Consider the following 20,521-nt stretch of genomic DNA (forward strand, 5'->3'; position numbering starts at 1 on the left):
CGACATCAATGTGTAAAGGATATCACCACATGGGCTCAGGAACACTTCAGAAAACCAATGTCAGTAAATACAGTTCGGCGCTACATCCGTAAGTGCAACTTGAAACTCTACTATGCAAAGCAAAAGCCATTTATCGACAACATCCAGAAACGCCGCCGGTTTCTCTGGGCCCGTGCTCATCAAAGATGGACTAATGAAAAGTGGAAAAGTGTTCTGTGGTCCAACGAGTCCACATTTCAAATTGTTTTTCGAAATTGTGGACATCGTGTCCTCCGGGCCAAAGAGGAAAAGAACCATCCGGACTGTTATGGACGCAAAGTTCAAAAGCCAGCATCTGTGATGGTACGGGGCTGTGTTAGTGCCAATGGCATGGGTAACTTACACATCTGTGAAGGCACCATTAATGCTGAAAGGTACATACAGGTTTTGGAGAAACATATGCTGCCATCCAAGCAACGTCTTTTTCATGGACGCCCCTGCTTATTTCAGCAAGACAATCCCAAACCACATTCTGCACGTGTCACAACAGCGTGGCTTTGTAGTAAAAGCGTGCGGGTACTAGACTGGCCTGCCTGGAGTCCAGACCTGTCTCCCATTGAAAATATGTGGCGCATAATCAAGCGTAAAATACAACAACGGAGACCCCGTACTGTTGAACAGCTGCAGCTGTACATCAAGCAAGAATGGGAAAGAATTCCAGCTACAAAGCTTCAACAATTAGTGTCCTCAGTTCCAAAACGTTTATTGAATGTTGTTAAAAGAAAAGGTGATGTAACACAGCGGTAAACATGACCCTGTCCCAGCTTTTTTGGAAGGTGTTGCAGCCATCAAATTCTAAGTTCATGATTATTTGCTAAAAACAATCAAGTTGATCAGTTTGAACATGAAATATCTTGTCTTTGTAGTGTATTCAATGAAATATAGGTTGAACATGATTTGCAAATCATTGTATTCTGTTTTGATTTATGTTTAACACAATGTCCCAACTTCATTGGAATTGGGGTTGCATAACAGTGGATGTCGAACATTTCACCACTTACAGTAGATGGGATTCTGTGTGTGTTGAATTGAAATTGTGGATGAATGTCAAAATCACCAATAATACAAAATTATAAATACAAATTAATCCTTGCACCTCTTTCAATCTTGGATTTGTGTAATTGTCAGTTGAGTTACCAATTAGATGATGCATAGTGCTACCGGTGCCTGGCATTTCCCAGCTCACTGGCCTGACACGGCGGTCATCATTTTCCCACTTAAAACCTCCAACGGGAGCTCAGCCTGGTCATCTAACCGTAATTGACAGTCAGAAAAGTGGCCTGACGTAAAATAATGCGAGCGTGTTTGGGGTTCAACATCACGGAGAGCAGTCTTCCCGCTTAACCCATCGTCCATTTCCCCGTTCCTGCTATTTGACCCGAGCACAAAAGCAGCACCGACCCTCACATTCCACCCGGGGCCGGGAATAACAGGAGTATAATTAACTGTAGTGTTAAAAGAACGGTGCCTCCGAGACTGTAAAACGGGGTATGAATGCTGAGTATCCGTCCCGCGAGGGCCTGAACTAATCCGGGCGATCCATACTTGTTCATGTTTCGGCCTCGACTCGTGGCCTTCCTGATTGAATGCTCAAATGCGGACCTTTAATCTCCGTTGGTCCTCGTGAGACAGACCATATGGCCAAATTCCAGAAAGGAGCCATTTTGCCGCGATGCTAATTGTTGGTAACCCTACCTTGCTTTGCCTTGTTCTGTGGGACACAATATGAGGACGCCACACGAGACTTGTCCAATCAAATATTTATGCCTAAATATTACAGGACTACGGACATGAAATATTTAGACGTTTTCAAGTGCCCTGTGTGATATTAGTCATCGCGCATCATGAGGGAAGGACGCCTGTCACAACTTGATGGCAGACTGTTTGTCAAAGCCCTCATCTAGTCGGGGAAGTTTACGTGAAGGCATCGAGTCATAACGGGAAAAGCTGGGACACAGTTGCGGTGTCCTAAATGGTCCGCCATCGTTATTTTGGTCATTTATTTTTGTGACTGTCCACATCACCGGTGTCAAACTCAAGGCCCACGGGCCAGATCTGACCCGCCACGTCATTTTATGTGGCCCCGGGAAAGCATGAAATTGGGTGGACATGTCCATCATAATATGACGCATGAAAAAGCCCATGGAAAGTTTCCCCAACGTCAGTTGCACCGATCAACACGCAATGTCCATCATAACAGGACGCTCCAAAAAGTCTCAAGGATCCATGCTCAAAATTGAACAGCCATTGTGGTTTGAAACAGCCAGGACTTGTACTTTGGAATTCGCCTTAATCTGAAGCAGAGATCCGACATGTAGCCAGCCACATGGGCTACACAAAACTACCAAGCTTTTTTTTTTTTTTTTTTTTTGCCTACGCATCTAATGATTTGCATCAAAGTTTGATAGATACAGCAGATGAAGTGGCGTCAAGTGCAATCCATTTACCATTTACCAAAGTTTGATGATCATTTCAAGGATCTGCCAGGAAAATGTCAGTGCGACTGCATGTTTATCGCTGCTCCCAGCTTTAATCATTATCATTCTTATCACTATTGACTTGCAGTTCATTGAGAATCACCGCCTTGGACCACCACCAAAATGCACCCGTTTCAAATTAGCCGTCATACCTCGCCAACAGGTTACGCAAACTGTTTCATTTATCATCCTTAGACCGAGCGGAAAGCCACAAATTGCTTGATGTATGTTCCAAGGCCCCAAAGATCCTCATTGACGAGTGAATTATTTTCAGTTTGCTTGAATAGTAAACAGAAAATAACAGACGAATTAGATGTCTGGAGCACAAACATTGGATTGACTAATATTTTAGGGGCTAAAATGTGCACTTTAAAGCCATCCTCAATGTCATTTGCGAGCCTGTCAGTCTTGTTTTTACGGTTTGCATCAGTCAGTTCAGACAGACTTAGGAGAGGACCCGCTTGAAACAACTCTTCTATCAGCTCAGCTCAGTTCCCTCAGACTTCCTGTTTGACACGAGTAAATCCCCGTTGATGGCCAGCTTTCCGCCCTGTTTCCACCCTCGCGCTCTCTCGCTCTGTCTGCATCCGAGTTCTCTCTGGGTGACTGGACAACAGCTCAATAGGCAAAGGTGAAAGTGGACGGAAATGGTGCGAAAGTCATCGGGAATAACGATGTGGAAGCTCCGAAAAGGACAGGTGAAAGGTGTCGATGATGAGGAACTCGAAGGGCTTCACTACGGTCCAGTCATTTTTCAAAGTATGCCCTTATCATCTTAACGGCATTAAACAGAACTACCATTGGCACCCCTACGCGCCATCGGAATTACAACGTTTCCTATTTTCATGAGACGAAAAGTTTGATGATAATTTTTGGGGTTTTTTAGAAATAAAGTTGTAATCTTATGAAAATTAAGTGGTATCTTTTTCAAGAAAGAAAGTTGTAATCTGTACAAGATTAAAGCTGTAGTTTGTCCGGACGAGAATAAAGTCTTCTTTTTCCAGGATAAAGTCGGAATATGATATTACAGCCAGTAAAACCTTTTTTTCTGGAAAATATGCCTATATTCGTTAATAAATATGATGATAGTCAACCCCCGATTAGTGCAGTGGGATATGCAAGCGTCTAATACACTAATTATGAATTAATATTTTTTTTTAAATCGTTTTATGCGTCCAGCACACTTGTCCAAAACACATTTAACCTATTAAAACACACAGTGTAAACGTCGGGAATACAAAAGCTTGCAAACATAAAATATAGAAAATACTATACATATTGTATTGTCTGTGTCTTTAAGAGGCGGGATCTGGTGGGGTGGCGTGTGACGTCTGTGAATCTGCGTGTGAGTGTCTGGGCGTGAGCTGTGGCCCACAGCAGCTCCTGGGTGTGTGTGTGTGTGTGTGTGCGCTCCTTATGTTTATGCGTTTTACTGTTCTCCCGCCATTTAATAAACATCTGCATCGGCGACTGTGGCTCTCCTTTCCCACGTGTGAGCATTGTAGTAAGAAAGATCGCCATTCGCGAGGGATCACGAAAATCTGCGAGTAATTGAAGCCCTTCCAAAAAGGTTGGTAATTGCCAATAGATGCGGCAAGACAGCGGCAAGCACTCTATTAGACAAAGCTGTGGCCTGACGAAATAACCTCCTTCACTCAGTTCAACAAAGGCACTTGGCTCCACTGTGCCACCAGATGGCGCCAAAGCAATATTTTTAGATGAGACATGGTTTTGGCCTGAGCACAAAAACAGCAATTGGGAATTTTTCACCAAGTAATGGGAAAATAGGTTCCTCTCCAGAAATTCCACAAATCGGCAAATTTGCGCATGCTGAACTGCAATTATGTGGGACTTAACTGTACTGTCACAAAATGAAAAGAAAAAAAAAAAAGCTCACTTAAAAATGACAAAATGACGGGGGAACTGTATTCGGAAAAAAAAAATTGCCTTTTATTCTCGAAAGAAGTAGAACTTTATTCCTGTGATAACATGCGTTTTGTCCTAAAAAAAAAAGAACCTCTGCCTTTATTCATTCAAGGATGCCAGATTTATGTGGTAATGCCTCGCAATCATATCAAAGCTTTTAATTGGTCCAAAGCTAAAGTAGGGAGGAGTGATTATTTGTTTTATTGGCGCAACATATGTTGGTTGGTATGCACTTTTTTTTTTTTCTCCCAAATGATACAGCAACATTTATTGGAAATGATTTCACAGATCTCCAAGCTACAGATCATAGAAGCGGTGCTTTACAGGATAGGTCAGGACTCAGCGGTGCACTTCGGGGCCATCCATCTTTCAAAGCGGAAGCGGCGTCCACTTTATAACGCTGAGCGGGCGGAAAACGAGCGAGGAAACGTTCCCAAAAAAAAGAGCACGACTTTGAAGTCCGTGGGACTTGGTCTCTCTCTCTCTCTCTCTCTCTACTCCGCTGCTGTCTCATCACCTTTGACTTCACTCATGGACGATGAGGCCGAGCGCTCCATCATCATCATCATCATCATCATCATCATCATCATCATCATCACATCAGTGGCGAGAGGGAATGCTAATGATACGGTGTTTGTCCACACAACAACATAGCACTTCAGGGAGCGTTTACCCGTCTCCCGTGGAGAGTGATGACCAAACCTTGGAAACGCAGGGCAGCCAATCACAGCGCGGAGCACAAGAGGGGGCCTAACCTTAACCCTTGTGGTGCACCATTGAACTTGAAGTTTATGCGGTCGTCTGCATAGTATTTTGAATCCCCTTAAAATTTTAACAGACACACTTTTGTCAGTTCCAAAGTATTACCTGTAAAATATTGCTGCTATTATCTTAAAATGCCAACCTTTTGCTATTAATGTTGAAAACCTCCAACCGAAATATGAATGGCAAAATTCACAACAGATTGGCCACTTCCCTCTGACGACGTCCTGTTCAGTTGAGGAATTGCTCGGTGTTGTCAAAATGCGATTGGCATGATGAAGAGGACTGACTGCCTGAATAGCAATTTTAATTGAACCGGGAAATGTATTGGAAGAGATTGGAAGAGTCACAAAGAAAGTTTAGAGAAGGTCAAATGAAGGCATTTTAGTTTCATCCTGAAATTTCAGGCTAAAGCCTAACCCTAAACATATATGTACAAAAAAACGTGTTCATATTTCTCCTGAAATCTTGTCTGTCTTAGCAACAGTAACCAAGAGGAGGGTGGCAGGTCTTCGTGAAATGTCAGCAGAGTGAGAACGATGAGCTCTTTATCGGAAAAGGACCGGAATGTACAGTACGTATGGATGCTCGGGGAGGGGGGGGGGGGGGGGGGGGGGGGGGCGTCGAGGGCTGGTGGCGAGATCCAGCCGGCTGAGCTCGCACAAGGACAAAAGAGGTCGGCTGTGTTGGTGTGCCTTCAAAAACAGGATAACGTGCTGGTGTGCCAAGAAGCCCTTGGCAACAAGAGTATGGAAGCCACAATGTAGGCGGTCCATCTGTAACGTGCTGACATGTCTTTTAAGTGTGTGGATCACAGGCCAACGCGCGACCCGGTTGTACGCTTTTGGCCCACACGACCGAGAATGAATCCAATGAGGCAAATGAAGTTGATTTGATAGTGTTGCTATCAGATGAAAAGCAAGTACAATGAATCCTAAAGTGGATTTCGCAATTTGGAATTGAAACACTTCATTTGAAACTACAGCTATGAAGGCGCACAAACCCTCATAATCCAAACCTTTAACCCCTCCAAAGTGCTCAAAACGTCCTAAACCTACCCTTAGGTCTCTTGCCCAAAGTCGGCCGGCATAGAAGCCGGCACCCGCGACTCTTGTGAGGCCAGAGAGACCGTTCAAAATCAAAAGCATACTTTGAAAACTATTCATTTACAGAATAAAATAAGCAATATGGGATTTAACTAATATTTAATAAGAAACAAAAATATGCTTTTGCACAGCAAAGAACTTGAGATTGTAGCCATGGAATGAATAGGCACAACTTCCGAAGAAAATGTGGAAGGTTCGAGTTCATCTCAATGTCAGGATTTATTTGGAGGAATTGTGGCTCTCGAACGGATGCAAGTCTTGAATATAAAATTGTGACAAAATGTCGCATGCATGCGCGACGCCACGTTTGCTGCTCGTATTTCATGCGGGAACTGTCAAGACCCAGAGGTCACATGGAATTTAATACACATTAAATGTCTTTAATCTATAATAAATCCTCTTGGCCCATCCGGCAGGGCCTCTCAATTTCCCCCAGAGAGACAAAATTAGAGTTATAACCCAAAATTTACGGCACATACATAAATACACGGCAACAAACTTTTTTTTTTAACATGGCTGCAGGAACTGTAGGTCACACAACTTCCTGCTTGCATCCTAACATAGCCTGTCATTTGGGCTTCAAGGACGCGGCGGCTGTGTAAAATATAACCCTGCTGCACGCCGTCTTGACACAACACAACACAACACTTTTTTTTTTTTTCCCCCAATACAGCTGTACTTTACTCGAGTATTACGACTTTCACTCCCTACATCTGAAAATCTCAGAAAATATCAGTACTTTGTACTTCTTAGTTTGTCAAAATAGCTAGCTATTTTTTTGTAATCTCTGTGGATGACCGTTTCAATTTCCTCTCATTAACCCAAATAAAGTTCAGCTGTTCTAGTCCTTTTGAAATGAATGATCTTTTAAGGAAAGAAAATCCTGGCATTTGAACAGGGCCGTGTAGACTTTTTATATCCACCATATTTGTACTTTTCTCTCCCAACTTTGTCAAAAATAGTCTCGTTACTTTTTTCAACCTCTGCGGATGACCCTTTAAAGGTCCTCTGACTAACTGAATCAACTTCAGCTGTTCTAGGAGTTTTGAAATGATTTATCTTGGTCTCATTTTGGTCACATCACAAAAACCTGGCATTTGAAGCCTTCTTCTATTCCCTGCAGCTCGACTCTTGACTACGTTTGTCTAATGAGGAAGTATCTGCACTTCTACTTAAATATGGCGCGTGTGTACTTTAGCCACATCTGCTAAAAACAGATTGAAATGTGGAGCGCAGTGATAACGGTGCTCTTCTGTTGCTTTTCATGCTCGATCTCACTCTCTTTTAAGTTTGAGCTGATTGGCACCTGGCCACAGCACAAGCCAAATAACCACTTAAAAGCCTGCCCCGCCGCACACTTTTTTGTTTTAATGTGTCGTTTATCATTGCTAGAAAGCAGCGCCAAAATGTGACTGTGTGGTTGTTTTAAAAAATAAAAGAACTCCTTAAGCACCATCTGTTTACAAAAGTCTGCATTGAAGCAATCCCCTCAGATTGAAGGTTTAGCTGTTTTGCTTATTTGTTTAATGAGTCCATCCACTACTTATGCAAAGCATCCTTGCGCTTTACAAAACGAAAATACGGTGGAAGCTGTAACAACCAAAACCGTTGGTCGGGCAATTTTCAATGGTTTCTCTAAATGTCTGTCATTCCGTGCAGCACCAGTGATTGGTTGGTTACATCACACATCAAGTGTTCATTGGGCAGTTTCCACGTCAGTCATTTCACGCACCACCAAAATCTCACCAAGAGTATTTGTCTTCTTTCGAGTTAAAACTAATCCAATTACACTTAAAGTAAGACTCATTGTTATGAAAAAAATTGCCAGTGGACTATTTTTCTTTCTTATTAAAATGGCAAAGTTCTCTACTCGTTTCAGATTAAATTTAGCCTGGGAAAAAAAAAAAAGTGTACTTGTTGGTTTATTTATTGATTTAGCACAATTTAAAAACAGGGAATGAAGCTGAGAGCGCTTGTACAGGATTCCACTCCCTTCAGAAAATCATATCAAATGTAACTGAAATCACAAGAACAAGTGCAAAAACAAAAGAAAATATATTACGACATATATAACACATGGATACAGACTATGGATTTCATGACGGTGCGGAGAAACAAAACGAACCAATGTGAAGACTCGGGACAAGGTTATATGTGTTTTCAATGACTTTTTAAAGGCTGACTAAGATGACGTAGATCTCAAAGATACGATATCCAAATCATTCCTACGTTTTGGACTTTTAAATGTAATATTAAAATGTTGCACAGATGTCCGGCAGGAGAGTAAATGAAAATTGCTACAACGTGCAGTTGGGTACAAATGAAAGTCAGATGAGAATGCAAAGAAGCTTAGAAAAGTGCCAGGAAGATCTTGCTTATTATTGCTATACTTACAGTATGCATGAACAGGCAGGAATGGAACGTATTGAGCTTATGACAAAAGGGAATATTGAATACTGATGACAAAGAGGTGCAGATGGTTTGTGTCTGCCAGACTGGGAAATTGTTCTTAAAAATCTCTTCTGTATTATCAGTAATTTCTTCAGCTATGTTGGATACGTTGCAGCCCAGACAATGTTACAATAGTACACGAACAAATAAGTGGGAATTGTCCAAAAACAAGTTACTTTTTAGGTGATGAGTGATGATTATCATTTTAAGTGTACTCAGATTAGTTTTGACTAGAAATAAGACGGCTATTCTTGGTAATATTTTGAGTTTTTTCAGTGTAGCTTAAGCTGTAGCTTAACATCGCATACATGACGTCATGTTCTTCTTCAGTATCGCATCTAGTTGAGACAGAATCAGTGGTGCCTCTGCTGGTCGCACTTGAGTCGCGCACTCCATTTTTTATTTATTTTTTTTGCCACTTTTCCTCCCTAATACGTCCTGACAGTCCACTCAAGTTCAGTCATTAGAAGCAAAGAGAGAGTAGAAACACAAAAAAGGACACAATTCAAGAAGCCACGGGGGGGGGTTGTAAAAAGCTACGAGGTGAGGCTCTGCAGGGAGAACCACGATGGGGGCGGTGAAGCGAACCGATCTAAATCCCTAACAACCTAATCCAAGTCAGGAATCTTTTTTAAGTCCGTCATTGGAGTTTGATTGGTGAGACAGAACACTCGCTAGAGGACATTTTGGCCTTTGCGACGACATTGCTAAATGTAGCCGGCGAGCTAAACAACAACATCGTTTAACAATAGTAGGCATTGTGTTTATGACACTGGACGGGAAAACAAATTAAATGATCCTTTATTTAACGCCACCCACCCAAACTGTCCCACTGCCGAACGCATCCCAGGGAGCGTTCCAATCGTCGGGTTTCCCAGCACCCCCCGCGTCTCCGCGTTGGGTGAAGCACAATGTGAAGCTTCCCGATTGTGTCGCTTCCAATTAGTCCTTGTGAGACATCTGCTTTTGAAAGATCTGTGTGCAGTCGGCCCCCACCCCCACCACCTTGCCCCCGCCCCCCCCGTCACACTTTTATACTGTAACCACTCCGCTGCCGAGTATGAACTGGATTAGGAAATGTGGGGAAAATTTGCAGAAAAAAAAGACAGGCATATTCGTTTGTTTAATCCGCTAACTAAAAATAACATTGTGATCTTGAAATTAGCATGTGAGGCTCAGACAGCCAGATTTCATATATATATATATATATATATATATATATTTTTTTTTTTTTGTTTGTTTACATTTACGCTCATTCTCTAAATAGTTAGACGTGACGTCAATTTCTTTTGTCAATAATAATCCGGTCATTTTTCATTGTTCAGTCTATACTTCAATCAACAGCGACAACGGCGCTGACATTGTGCTGAGCCTGGTACACACAAGGATTTTTCAAATCTTCAAAGACCACACAGAAAAAAAAAATCAGGCGTAAAACCGTTTTGGTCATATACACAAAAAGATTCTGTTCCGCTGCTGATTTCGAAATCTTGCATGATCATGATCCGAACAAGGAGAAAGACTTTTGGTGTTTCTGAAGGATGGCGGACCCGGGAGCCTTGTAAAATGGCGATGTCCTCAACAAAACGACGTGCTTTGGCAAATACTTGTTGCCGTCTGGGGAACCCACTTTTATACACACAAAAAAAATAACATCATCGGGTAAGACATGATTGACGGTCTAAGGGCGCTTCTTGATTGGCTATATTGTGTTCGGCGTCACGACTCGGGGAGACGCTGGCTCCCCCCCCACCCACATGAAGACTTTTTGCTCGTGCATATTGAACACGTTCATTATTTAAGATTGTCGGGCCCGACCCGTTGCGGACCATAAAATCGGGACAAATCCACTCTTAACACACCTCAGACCAAAAGATAATCTTATGCCACGTAAGATTGTCTGCTGTTGACGTCCTCGGTCGGAAAGCGGCACGAGACAGTCTACATGTCAGTCCTATTTTCATATGATACTTGTATGATATTGAAACGTTAAGAAATGATGCGTTTATTCAGCATTCAAGTTGCGAACGTGTTTTATTATACTGATGAGTGTTGTGTGATGGAAGCAAGTCTTTTAGAAATGGGACACGGTGGTCCTTATCCTTATCCTCATCCGCACGCGCCGTCAAATCCGTCCGCAACCTGCCTCGCTGTCACTTTTCCAACTCGCGCGGCGTGACGGGGATTGCAAATAGCAGCGCGGCGAGCCACAGAATGCGAGCGAGTGTCGCCCAGTTAATGAGAGGGCTGCGGCGTCTTGAAGTAGGCCACTAAGCCCTCGCCGAAGACCGGCCCTCAGGAGCCACCAGCCCACATGTGCATAAAGCCGCACAACAGACGTAAACAAAAGCGTACGCACACACACACACACACAACACAAACGTGGGCGTTGATCAAACTGCCAAAAAAGACGCTTTCACAGCTGGAGAGCTCAAGTCCGGCCTCTGAAGGCGCAGCGTGGGCTTCCTTCCCACAGACGCCAGTCACATGACGCTCGCGGACACCACTTGAACTAAAAACAACATTTTTGAACACGCGCCAGCACGTCTGCAGCGCATGCACATACCGCCCAGAAAAACACAGCAAGTGACAAGACGGCTGCTTTAAATTGACACGATGGAAGGAAAACATTGGGATGCCAGACGCAGCGTTCCACCGCGTGGCAATCATCGGCCGTCTACATTTTAGTCGATACTCGCGGCACCGGCGATTGGTTGGTTACGTCGCTTCACTTTTCATTGGTCAGTTTTAGATAAGTCATTGACTCATCATTACTCAGTCACATGTCAATCATTACACATGCACAACGGCAAAAAGAAAAGAAAAAAAGCGCCTTCCACAAACTGTTCCCACAAGGTTGGAAGTATCTAGCTGTCCAAAATGTCTTGCTAATATAACACTGTGGTTAAAAAAAGGATAATTTAAAAAAAAAATAAAAATAATAATAATAATAATAATTCAATGAAAATATATTGTAGAGACATTAAATACAAATTGTACCCAAAGAAATGTTTAAAAAAAAAAGTCCCAAAACGTTTGGTGCAAATGTATTGTACTTAAAAGTTAAATACAACTGAACTGAACTGACTGAACCTACTGCTGCGTTTCCAGCTAGCCCGCTGCTACTTAGCCTGCTGGCTACCTAGCGTGCTCGAGCTTCATGCTGTGTTGGATTAATGTTAAATCTACCGTTGTGCAGCGGGCGCCTTCTCCGGCAATGGCTCCTTCTGCTTTCGTGGTGGCGCTTCCATGTTATCTGTGCCACTCACTGGAAAGTTAGGCTAAACGCAAGCCTCCTTCAGCAAACAAACTTTTGGAGATCTCGGTGAAGCTAGACGCAATGCGCACAAAGTCAAAATGGAATAAAGTGAGACGTATTTTATTCTTTGACTCGTTTTGATTCGAATGCAGAAATTCTGATTCGGGATTCATTTTTTTAAATTGGGATTCGCGAGTCAATCCGAATCACCGCTGATTCATTCGTAGCGCTACTTAGCCCAGTCCCAATCAGAACGCACGACAACGCGGACACTTACCTCCGACAAACTGGATGCCTCCGGCCACGCGACCGATAGTACGCGAGATGAGCTCGGAGATGCAGCAACCCATGAGAGCGGTGAGCGCCACCAACAGGAGGAGGCCGCAACCCACGCCCGTCACCACCGTGCAGATGCGCCACTCCAGGCTCGGGATGCCGTAGAAGGAGGCGTAGCGGCCGCACTGCTCCAGCATGACGGTGGCCTGACGCTCCTCGTCGCGCACCGGGTACGAACATCGGCGGAAGGTACCGAAAGACACGGGCTTGTCCATCTGTGTGCCCAGCAGCCAGTAGGGCATGAAGAAGCCCACGCAGGAGGCGGCGGCGCACAGCAGGGACAGCAGCGCCCACACCACGCCGGCGCACGTCAGACTGGACGCCATGTGGGATCGCACGCGGGGGAACTGGCGCTGGGAGTGAGTTGCGGCAAGGAGGCGTTGAGGGAAGCAAGCGTGGCGGTCTTCACCTCCTCAGTGTCTGCGGGGCCCTGACGGCAAGAAGAAAAAACAGCACTTTTATACACTGTGCAGCTTTTTAAGGTCCTTCTTCTTCCTACACTTTTCCCCCAAAATGTTTCTATTGATTTTTAAGCAGTTTTTTTTTTCATTTTTCAAGATGTTGTTTTTTTCATTTATTTGTATTTTCTCTTTATTTTTAAATGCTTTTAATCATTGTATAGCACATTGAGTTACCTTGTGTAGGAAATGCGCAATATACTGTAAATACATTTAACTTTGACTTTTAAGTTCACATACGGATTTTATACTTAATACAGAGCACTGATACATTCCAGAAAGGAATGTACATTGGTCAGCCTACATGTAAGTCGTTGCACCCATGCGATTAGTTGGTTACGTCACTTGTCATTGGCTGGTCGATTATGTGACTTTTCATTGGTCTGTCTACTTGACGGGTGTCAAACTGGTGGCCTGGGGGCCAGATCCGGCCTGCCACATCAATTTATGCGGCCCGCAAAAGCAAATCATGTGTGTCGACTTTGTTTTTTTTGCGAAAATATAACATTTTCAAATTGTCTTCACTTGTAATAACGTTGAGAAATTGCAAGCATTTTTTTGTTTCCAGTCCCCCTTTTAAAATATTTGTAATAATTGTTGGAAAAACATTTTTTTTTCAATATATATACGCTTCTGATTTCAGAACTAGTTACCCATCAATTTGTTGTGTATATGTAATTATAAGAGGTGTTCATTCACTTACATGGGCTCACATTCATAACGGTCGTAACTACGACGTGGCAAAAATGAGTTTGACACTTGGTTGTGTCACTATACATGTTAATCATTACATACAGCATAAGTGTTTGGTTTATTGTCACTTTTCATTGGTCAGCAGCAAAGGTTAGTGGTTGGTTTCTCACTCAGTCCATTTCTGAACAGTTACGATGGTTATGAGCATTTGTGGATTATTATACGTCACAAATTCCGTTATTCTCCTTCCCTTTCATATTGACAAATCATCTTTATCGTGCACGCGTGTACTTCATGAGCCCAAGAAATCTTGGGGAACTTCACTGGTCCGGCGTAATAAAACTCCCTGAATTATTAGGAAGTAAATCATTCACTACAATGTGATCCTTCATACACTGCAAAACAATAATAAATTAAAAAAAAAAAAAACATGTTGGGTGACCTATAAGCGGTTGAATGTAAATGTTTGCTGAGCGCTGCCGTGCACTGCACACCATCCGCTGCAGGAAGTGACTTATCGCAGTGCTCACACCGTCGGAATGTTAATAATAAAGAATGTAAAATGACTACCAGGAAAGCAGAAAAGGGGCGTCTTACATATTGGGGGAGCTCCGGAATAAAGTGCGTTTGTCGCCTCCGGCTTCTTCCCATCCGCGGACTCCAGCTGCGTCCGTTGGTAAAACTTTTCCACAATCACGAAAAAGCAACAACAACAAAAAAAAAAAGAGGAGCGAAATTCCTTTGGTCGGTACGCGAACGATTTCGCGGGTCACTTCGTCCTCATCGATAACGTTTGACGATGAGTGCGTAATCGATGAAAGCGGCTGCGTGCTCGCGTGGGGAAAGACACCGGAGCGAGTGACAAATGCGCCGAGCGAGCGTACGCGCCTCTCCGGAGGTGACCATCAATCACACCAATCCCCACCCAGGGGCCGGACCGCCGCGACGAGCGGTCCCTGAACGCGCCATGAGGCGTTCAGTGACATCTAGTAAAATACACAAACTTGTGTGTACATTGGATTTAAAAAAAAAAAAAAACATGAGCCACATTAGTCCTCGATAAAATTTTTGTTTTAAACTAGCAAAAGAACTGGTAAAATATGTCAATGTCGATTTTGACAATAAAATAACAATTAGAATTTGTGATTGTATTTTTTAAAATTGTAATTAATTAAAAATATTAAATATTGTCTAAAATGTAAGTGCACATGTATAGGTTGTTCACAACAAACCAATCAATTTGGATTTAGAATATGTAAATATGTTTATTTTGATCATAAAGGAACAAATATCATTTGAATTGTATTATTTCTAATTCATTTAAATAGAATCAATTATTGAATAAATGTATCAAGCGGTGGCGTATCTGAAAAACTGAAAAATTAACGATTTTTTTTATTTGATTGACAAAACGCCAATTAACCAATAAATCTTATCTGGTAAATATGTAAATTTTAATAGCAAAATTTTTTTAATGGAATTATTTGAAATTAGTTTACTTATAATCCAATAAACCGTCATAAAATAAAAAAAATACTTTTATTATTTTTTTTTATTTTATTATTCCCAGCGGACTAATTATTTATAATAAACCACTTAACTATTTTGAGAAATAATCAAATGTGTTTTAAATTACCGCAATGTAATGCGTTGCCGTCTTAAAACAAAGCTAATAATGTTACATTTTTCTTTGACATTTTCATGAATCCTAATGTTTCGGCCCCTCATTTTGCTAAATAAATTAAGGCAAAGTTCTCAGATTGTCACTGTGCAGGTCTGCACCACTGAAAACCACAAAAACACATGTGTTGTTCACTTAATACCGCTCTGAAACTGCCCTATTAAACAAACAATAACAAACAAAAAAAAAGGTTGTTTCACCTGTTGCAATATGTATCCTTAATAATTCAGTCTTTCACCCCTTATTTTGCTGATTTATTCATGTGACGTACAGGAGATTACCTCGGTTATGTAACGATATTATACAATATTAGTAAGACCTGCATCTAGTCATTTGGATTGAATGGTAACAATAAATACCAGGAAATTCTATCTAGAGATACCACTCGGTTCTCTAAAAAAGGTAACCAAAATATTAAAAAGAGCTCTTCGATTGCAGTGCAGTCCTACACCACTGACGACCAAAAACAATAAATGTATTGTTAAATCAACACATCAAAACAAACACAACTGATTGTTGCAGATATTGCAATGTGACCCTAATACTTCAATCTTCTTTGTAAAACGCACAGTGGATTACCTCTTAGTTATGTCACGATATTATATAATATTAGTATTCGTTCCAGCTATTCATTTGGATTGAATTTCAACACCAGCAAATTTTGTATTCTAAATAGCTCGGCATGTGGTCAATTGCTGATTACAAAATAACAATCAATTGGATTATTCAGGAATGTTAATCTGTTTTCGGATTAACAGGATTCATTGAATGTATCACTGCTATCTTGAAAACGTCATGAGTTAAGATATTTTTGAAATATTTTTTAGTTGTGAAATGGTCATATCGAGGCAATTGCTTGACAGTGAATTAGTTTATCCTAATCATATTGTGATTAGTTTTTTTTTTTTAAACATTGTCAATTATTATGTTTTTAGGAAAAATGCATGTTTAATGTTAGCGGAATTACAATTTATTTAGAACACTACCGTTCCGCGGTCGCCTTATTTATCATTTTTGGAAGGGGGAAAAAAGAATTGTTGATGGGAACTATTTGACATTATCTTAGTTCCCATACTCACTGACCGGACGTCAATCCGGAACGGACCAAAACAAAACTAGTTGACGTGGAGAAGGAAAACGCGTTTTTTAATTTTTGTTTTTTAATTATTATTTACAATGGCTGACGTTAAAGTAGAAATAGCAGCCTGTAGCTCTTCTGCTGAATTGATACAGAGTACAAACGCAACGTCTCAGCCCAACAACCCGCTGTCGAGGAAGCTGAATAAAATATTGGAGACGCAGCTTGACAATGACAAGGTAATACTTGCTAAGAGAGCTAGCGGCGGCTAATTCGGCAAGCTAGGCCCTTTAAACCTCGCTTTAATAGTCGTATTACGCACAACTGTCACAGAAAAGCGTGTTATTTGCAATATAGATGTACAAGGCAGTGATGCCTTGACATTTCGAAGACACTTTAGAGAATGCTGGCTGAGAAAATGAACAGTATAGGGTAGCACGGTGTTTCAGTGGTTGAAACGACTACCTCACAGTTCCGGGCAGAGGCGTCTAAAGTATTTACCTTCGTTACTGTTGAAGTATCATCTCAAGATTTTTACTTAAATAAAAGTGGAAAAGTAGTGGTTTCAGAAGTACTTAAACTTTAAAAGATTAGGCTGCGTCACAGGAGCCTATTGTGCACCACCCCCACCCCAATAAAATAAATAAATGTCATAATGACTATAAAGTTCTATAAAATTGTTACATTGGGAAGTATTCTCCCCACAGCCTCGCAACGTACTGAGTCCAGGTGGTTAATAGGTCACTAGAACATTTTGTCAATAACCAACTGATCATAATGGAAACTATAATTGTCCACAATTAACTTACAAGTATTGCATATACTGTAGCAATAATCTAAATTTAGATAACATTTGGCTAAAGTTGAATATCACATCTCACACCTTCTCCACACCCTTGATAATAACAAACTTTCAGCTTAGCTCAATATGCTTTTTCAAATCAGATGGCAAGTTTTGGAACGCCATTAGCTGATGTTATTTGGGTTCGCAGCGCATTTGAAAGAGTTGTTTTGGCATTCCGACCAGTTCAAAAAAATACTTCCAGGTAAGGCCGGCGATGTACAAGTGTTGGCTATCAACCTCCTCGCTGCTGGTACTCGGTTGGGACTTTTGGTTTGGATTCTCTGCCACGGACCATCTTCAGGCTATGTGTTTGCTCTCTATGTCCAAGTGTGACGATTTGTTACTTGTGTCATGTGCAGGTGCGAAGGATTGCGTACAAACCAGTAGGATTTCAGAATGCTATCTGTTCATACTTCTCATCCTACCACAATGAAAACCACTCTATCCTCGTGTGATTTATCTGGATATTATTATAATTATTTTTTGTACGTGTCTTGAATGTCATTTTAATGCGTGGCCTCAGTAAACCTGAACAGTGAGGGTATGTCGTATTCCATTTCGATCAAGCTGCTTTTGTGGCGTGATTGCAGGAGATGCTGGAGGCTCTGACGGCTCTGTCGGCGTTCTTCACCGAGAACAGCCTGCGCACACGGAGGAACCTGCGCGGTGACATCGAGCGAAGGAGCCTGGCCATCAACGAGGACTTTGCGCAGATATTTAAAGAAGTCAAAGACGTAATAGACGCATTATTCAGCCGGTCCTCGCAGTCGTGTTTACAGTATATCGTGACTCATCTACCACGAGCCTGCTACGTCGCAGTTTTTTGTTGTGTGGAACATATCGAGGAAATCTGTGATCTATGGCGATCGTTTTGATGGGTTTTTACCGTATACACTGGTACCTTGACTTAGTAGTGCTTATGAGTTTCTTGAGTTACGAGTCCTCGCTTGGTCAATTTTTTTAATTTAACTTTGCTTCGTGTTGTGAGCCAAATTTAGACTTAAGAGCGAGCTAAAGATACGCCACCGCTTGAGAGATGTGAAAAAAAGAACAGTCGCACTCACCAATGCACTTTCGGCGATTTATTGAACGGGACAAACAGTCAATCACACAAATGCAAAATGAAAACTCTTGCAAGGAGCATGGAGCAGGAAACTGTTCAACTCCAGCTTGAGTCGGCGCACGTGATGTCACCCACTAGGCCACGCCCCCTTGAAGTCTCATAATACAAATACTCTAGCTTGCGAACGTTCCCCCTATTGCGGGTTCACTGTACTGTTTTTCCCTCGTTCTCTCCGCAGGAGCTGGAGAGCGTTCACGAGGACGTTCAGGCCATGACCACCTGCTGTGCGGAGATGACCAGCAGGTTAAAGGTGGAGTCAAATGTGTCGTCTTGGGATTTTGTTTCATTATTGTTCATTTATAGGCGATGTGCGTTTGTGACTATTTTTACATTTGACAGGCTGCCAAGGAGCAAACTCAAGACTTGATTGTGAAAACCAACAAGCTTCAAGGAGAAAAGTGAGCATACTGTCATTATCATCCTTCCATCTTCAATAGCGCTTATCCGGATTATGTCGCTAGTTCATCCGGTCAAATCTGATGAATACCAAGTCAAAGTCAAGGCGAGTCTTTCATAAATATTAGCCAAGCAAGTCCCAATCATGGCTGCAGCTTTCAAATATCTTTAGACTCGATTATTCCATCGATGAATTGAATAATCAGATACAAATGTATTTTGCATTTATGATTCAGTTACTGGTTTGGTCTGTAACATGTCAGAAAATAGGGAAAAATGTTGATCATTGCAGCTGCAAAGCAGATGTTTGCAAACGTCTTACGGTATTTGGATTAAAAACAAAGATAATCAGTCTGCTTTCAAGAAGGACAACACAAATCTGAGAATATTTACTCTTTATTGGCTCAAATCAGAGGTTTTGAACAATGTTCAGTTGAAAAAGGGCTCTAAACCTTTAATCAATCAAAATAGTTGCAGAATAATTTGATAATCGATTAGTTGTCGATGAATTGTTGCACCTCTAATCCCATTTGACAGTCCCGCGACTTAAAACATTCCAAAAAGTGCAAACTCTCGACTGAGACAATAAGAACTTTATTTGTGATGAGTGCAAGTCATGAATGATTCATGAGCCGCCATGAATATTTCCTCCACTATTTGCATAAGGAGGGCGGCGCCGGTCATTAGCGCGGTTTCATTTTGCCGTTTGACGTCCCCGTCAAGCTCGTTGAGACGCACATCAAAGCGGCCTCCTGTCGCGGCTCCCTAATCTCATCCAAGATGCGTTGTTGTTGTTACACGAGAAGACAATCTGCCAAACTTGCTGACGATACACATTAAGAGCTCATCCAGCCGCCGAGAACACTCGGCCGGGCCTCTGTTTGTTCGTCTGTCAGTTTGTACGCTCGTGACTTTTGTTTGCGACTTTTATTAGATTGTGCGTTTGTTAGGCCGTTCTCACGTCACTCAGATCAGTTAGTTTGCTAATTAGTTTGTTCATTCCTGTGTTTGCGTGTTAATGAGTTTGTTTGTTTGTCAATAAGACAGTTCACACAATATTTAGTTACCGAGGTAGTTACTTAGTTAGTTCAGTAGTCCATTCACCCATTTATTAGTTTGTCCATTCACGAGTTTGTTAGCTGCACTACAAAAACTCAAAATCTTGCTAAGAATATTTGCCTTGTTTGTAGTCATAAGTCTAAAAACTAATCTGATTACACTTAATATAAGACTCATTACCTAAAAAAGTAAGTAAGAATTTATCATGCCCTGTCTTGTAATCTGATATAGCGACTGTCGGGAACGGCGAGAAAAGTTGTCGTCTGAGTAGTAAATTTGGTAGTCCATTTGCACATTTGTTTGTTTGTCTGTTCACACAATGGTTATTCAGTTCATTAAGTTCATTCCTGAGTAAGTTTTTCCTTTGTTTGTTAGTCTGTAAATTAGTTCTCTTGTTCTTTCGTTAGTTAAGTAGCGTAGAACCTCGTTTTAATGGACCTAGATTTATCGGATAGCAGAAGTGACGGACCGTCTGGACAGTACGTGTCCAAAAATTGTTTTCCAGTTGTCCGTTAAAGCAGCATTGACAAAGTCTGTTAGTTCCAGAATTGGCCACTGTTGTTTACTGGCGCTGTGGCGCAATATACGCAGAGACTGGGACGCTCATATTTCCAGGTCACAGGTATACAATATGACCAGATCCAGCCTACAGACATGCCCGTGCCTACGTGGCGGCCATGTTAAATGTGGCGACATTTCCAGGCATTGCATTGACGTGGAGGCCATGTTGGAAGGAGCTCTATCTATTGTCGCATTGAGCTCTCCGCAGAGAGAGCGCACAGGGCTGTGGTGTTACCTTAAAGAGGAATACGACACACAAGTCTCTGGATCCT

At 41.8% G+C, this 20,521-nt stretch overlaps 2 protein-coding genes across 4 annotated transcripts in view; one reads left to right on the forward strand and one right to left on the reverse strand.

Annotated features, from left to right (window-relative positions):
* The window catches only part of LOC133482297 (LHFPL tetraspan subfamily member 6 protein), a 55,849-nt gene extending 41,395 nt beyond the window's left edge, over positions 1-14,454 (reverse strand). The window contains exons 1-2 of one of the 2 annotated variants that reach the window (XM_061782293.1): positions 14,105-14,444; positions 12,298-12,786 (exon numbers count right to left, since the gene is read on the reverse strand). In XM_061782293.1, coding sequence (XP_061638277.1) covers positions 12,298-12,682 — 385 coding nt within the window. In that variant the 5' untranslated portion in view covers positions 12,683-12,786; positions 14,105-14,444. Of the gene's footprint in view, positions 1-12,297; positions 12,787-14,104 lie in introns of both variants that reach the window. The other variant, XM_061782294.1, reaches the window with a different exon arrangement.
* A 1,810-nt stretch (positions 14,455-16,264) lies between these two features.
* Positions 16,265-20,521, forward strand: part of cog6 (component of oligomeric golgi complex 6) — a 30,107-nt gene continuing 25,850 nt past the window's right edge. Inside the window, exons 1-4 of one of the 2 annotated variants that reach the window (XM_061781616.1) lie at positions 16,265-16,505; positions 17,701-17,844; positions 18,412-18,483; positions 18,573-18,631. In XM_061781616.1, coding sequence (XP_061637600.1) covers positions 16,365-16,505; positions 17,701-17,844; positions 18,412-18,483; positions 18,573-18,631 — 416 coding nt within the window. In that variant the 5' untranslated portion in view covers positions 16,265-16,364. The remainder of the gene's footprint in view (positions 16,506-17,700; positions 17,845-18,411; positions 18,484-18,572; positions 18,632-20,521) is intronic. The other variant, XM_061781617.1, reaches the window with a different exon arrangement.

The sequence above is a fragment of the Phyllopteryx taeniolatus genome, chromosome 8 (genome assembly GCF_024500385.1).
Source record: "Phyllopteryx taeniolatus isolate TA_2022b chromosome 8, UOR_Ptae_1.2, whole genome shotgun sequence".
NCBI lineage: Eukaryota > Metazoa > Chordata > Actinopteri > Syngnathiformes > Syngnathidae > Phyllopteryx > Phyllopteryx taeniolatus.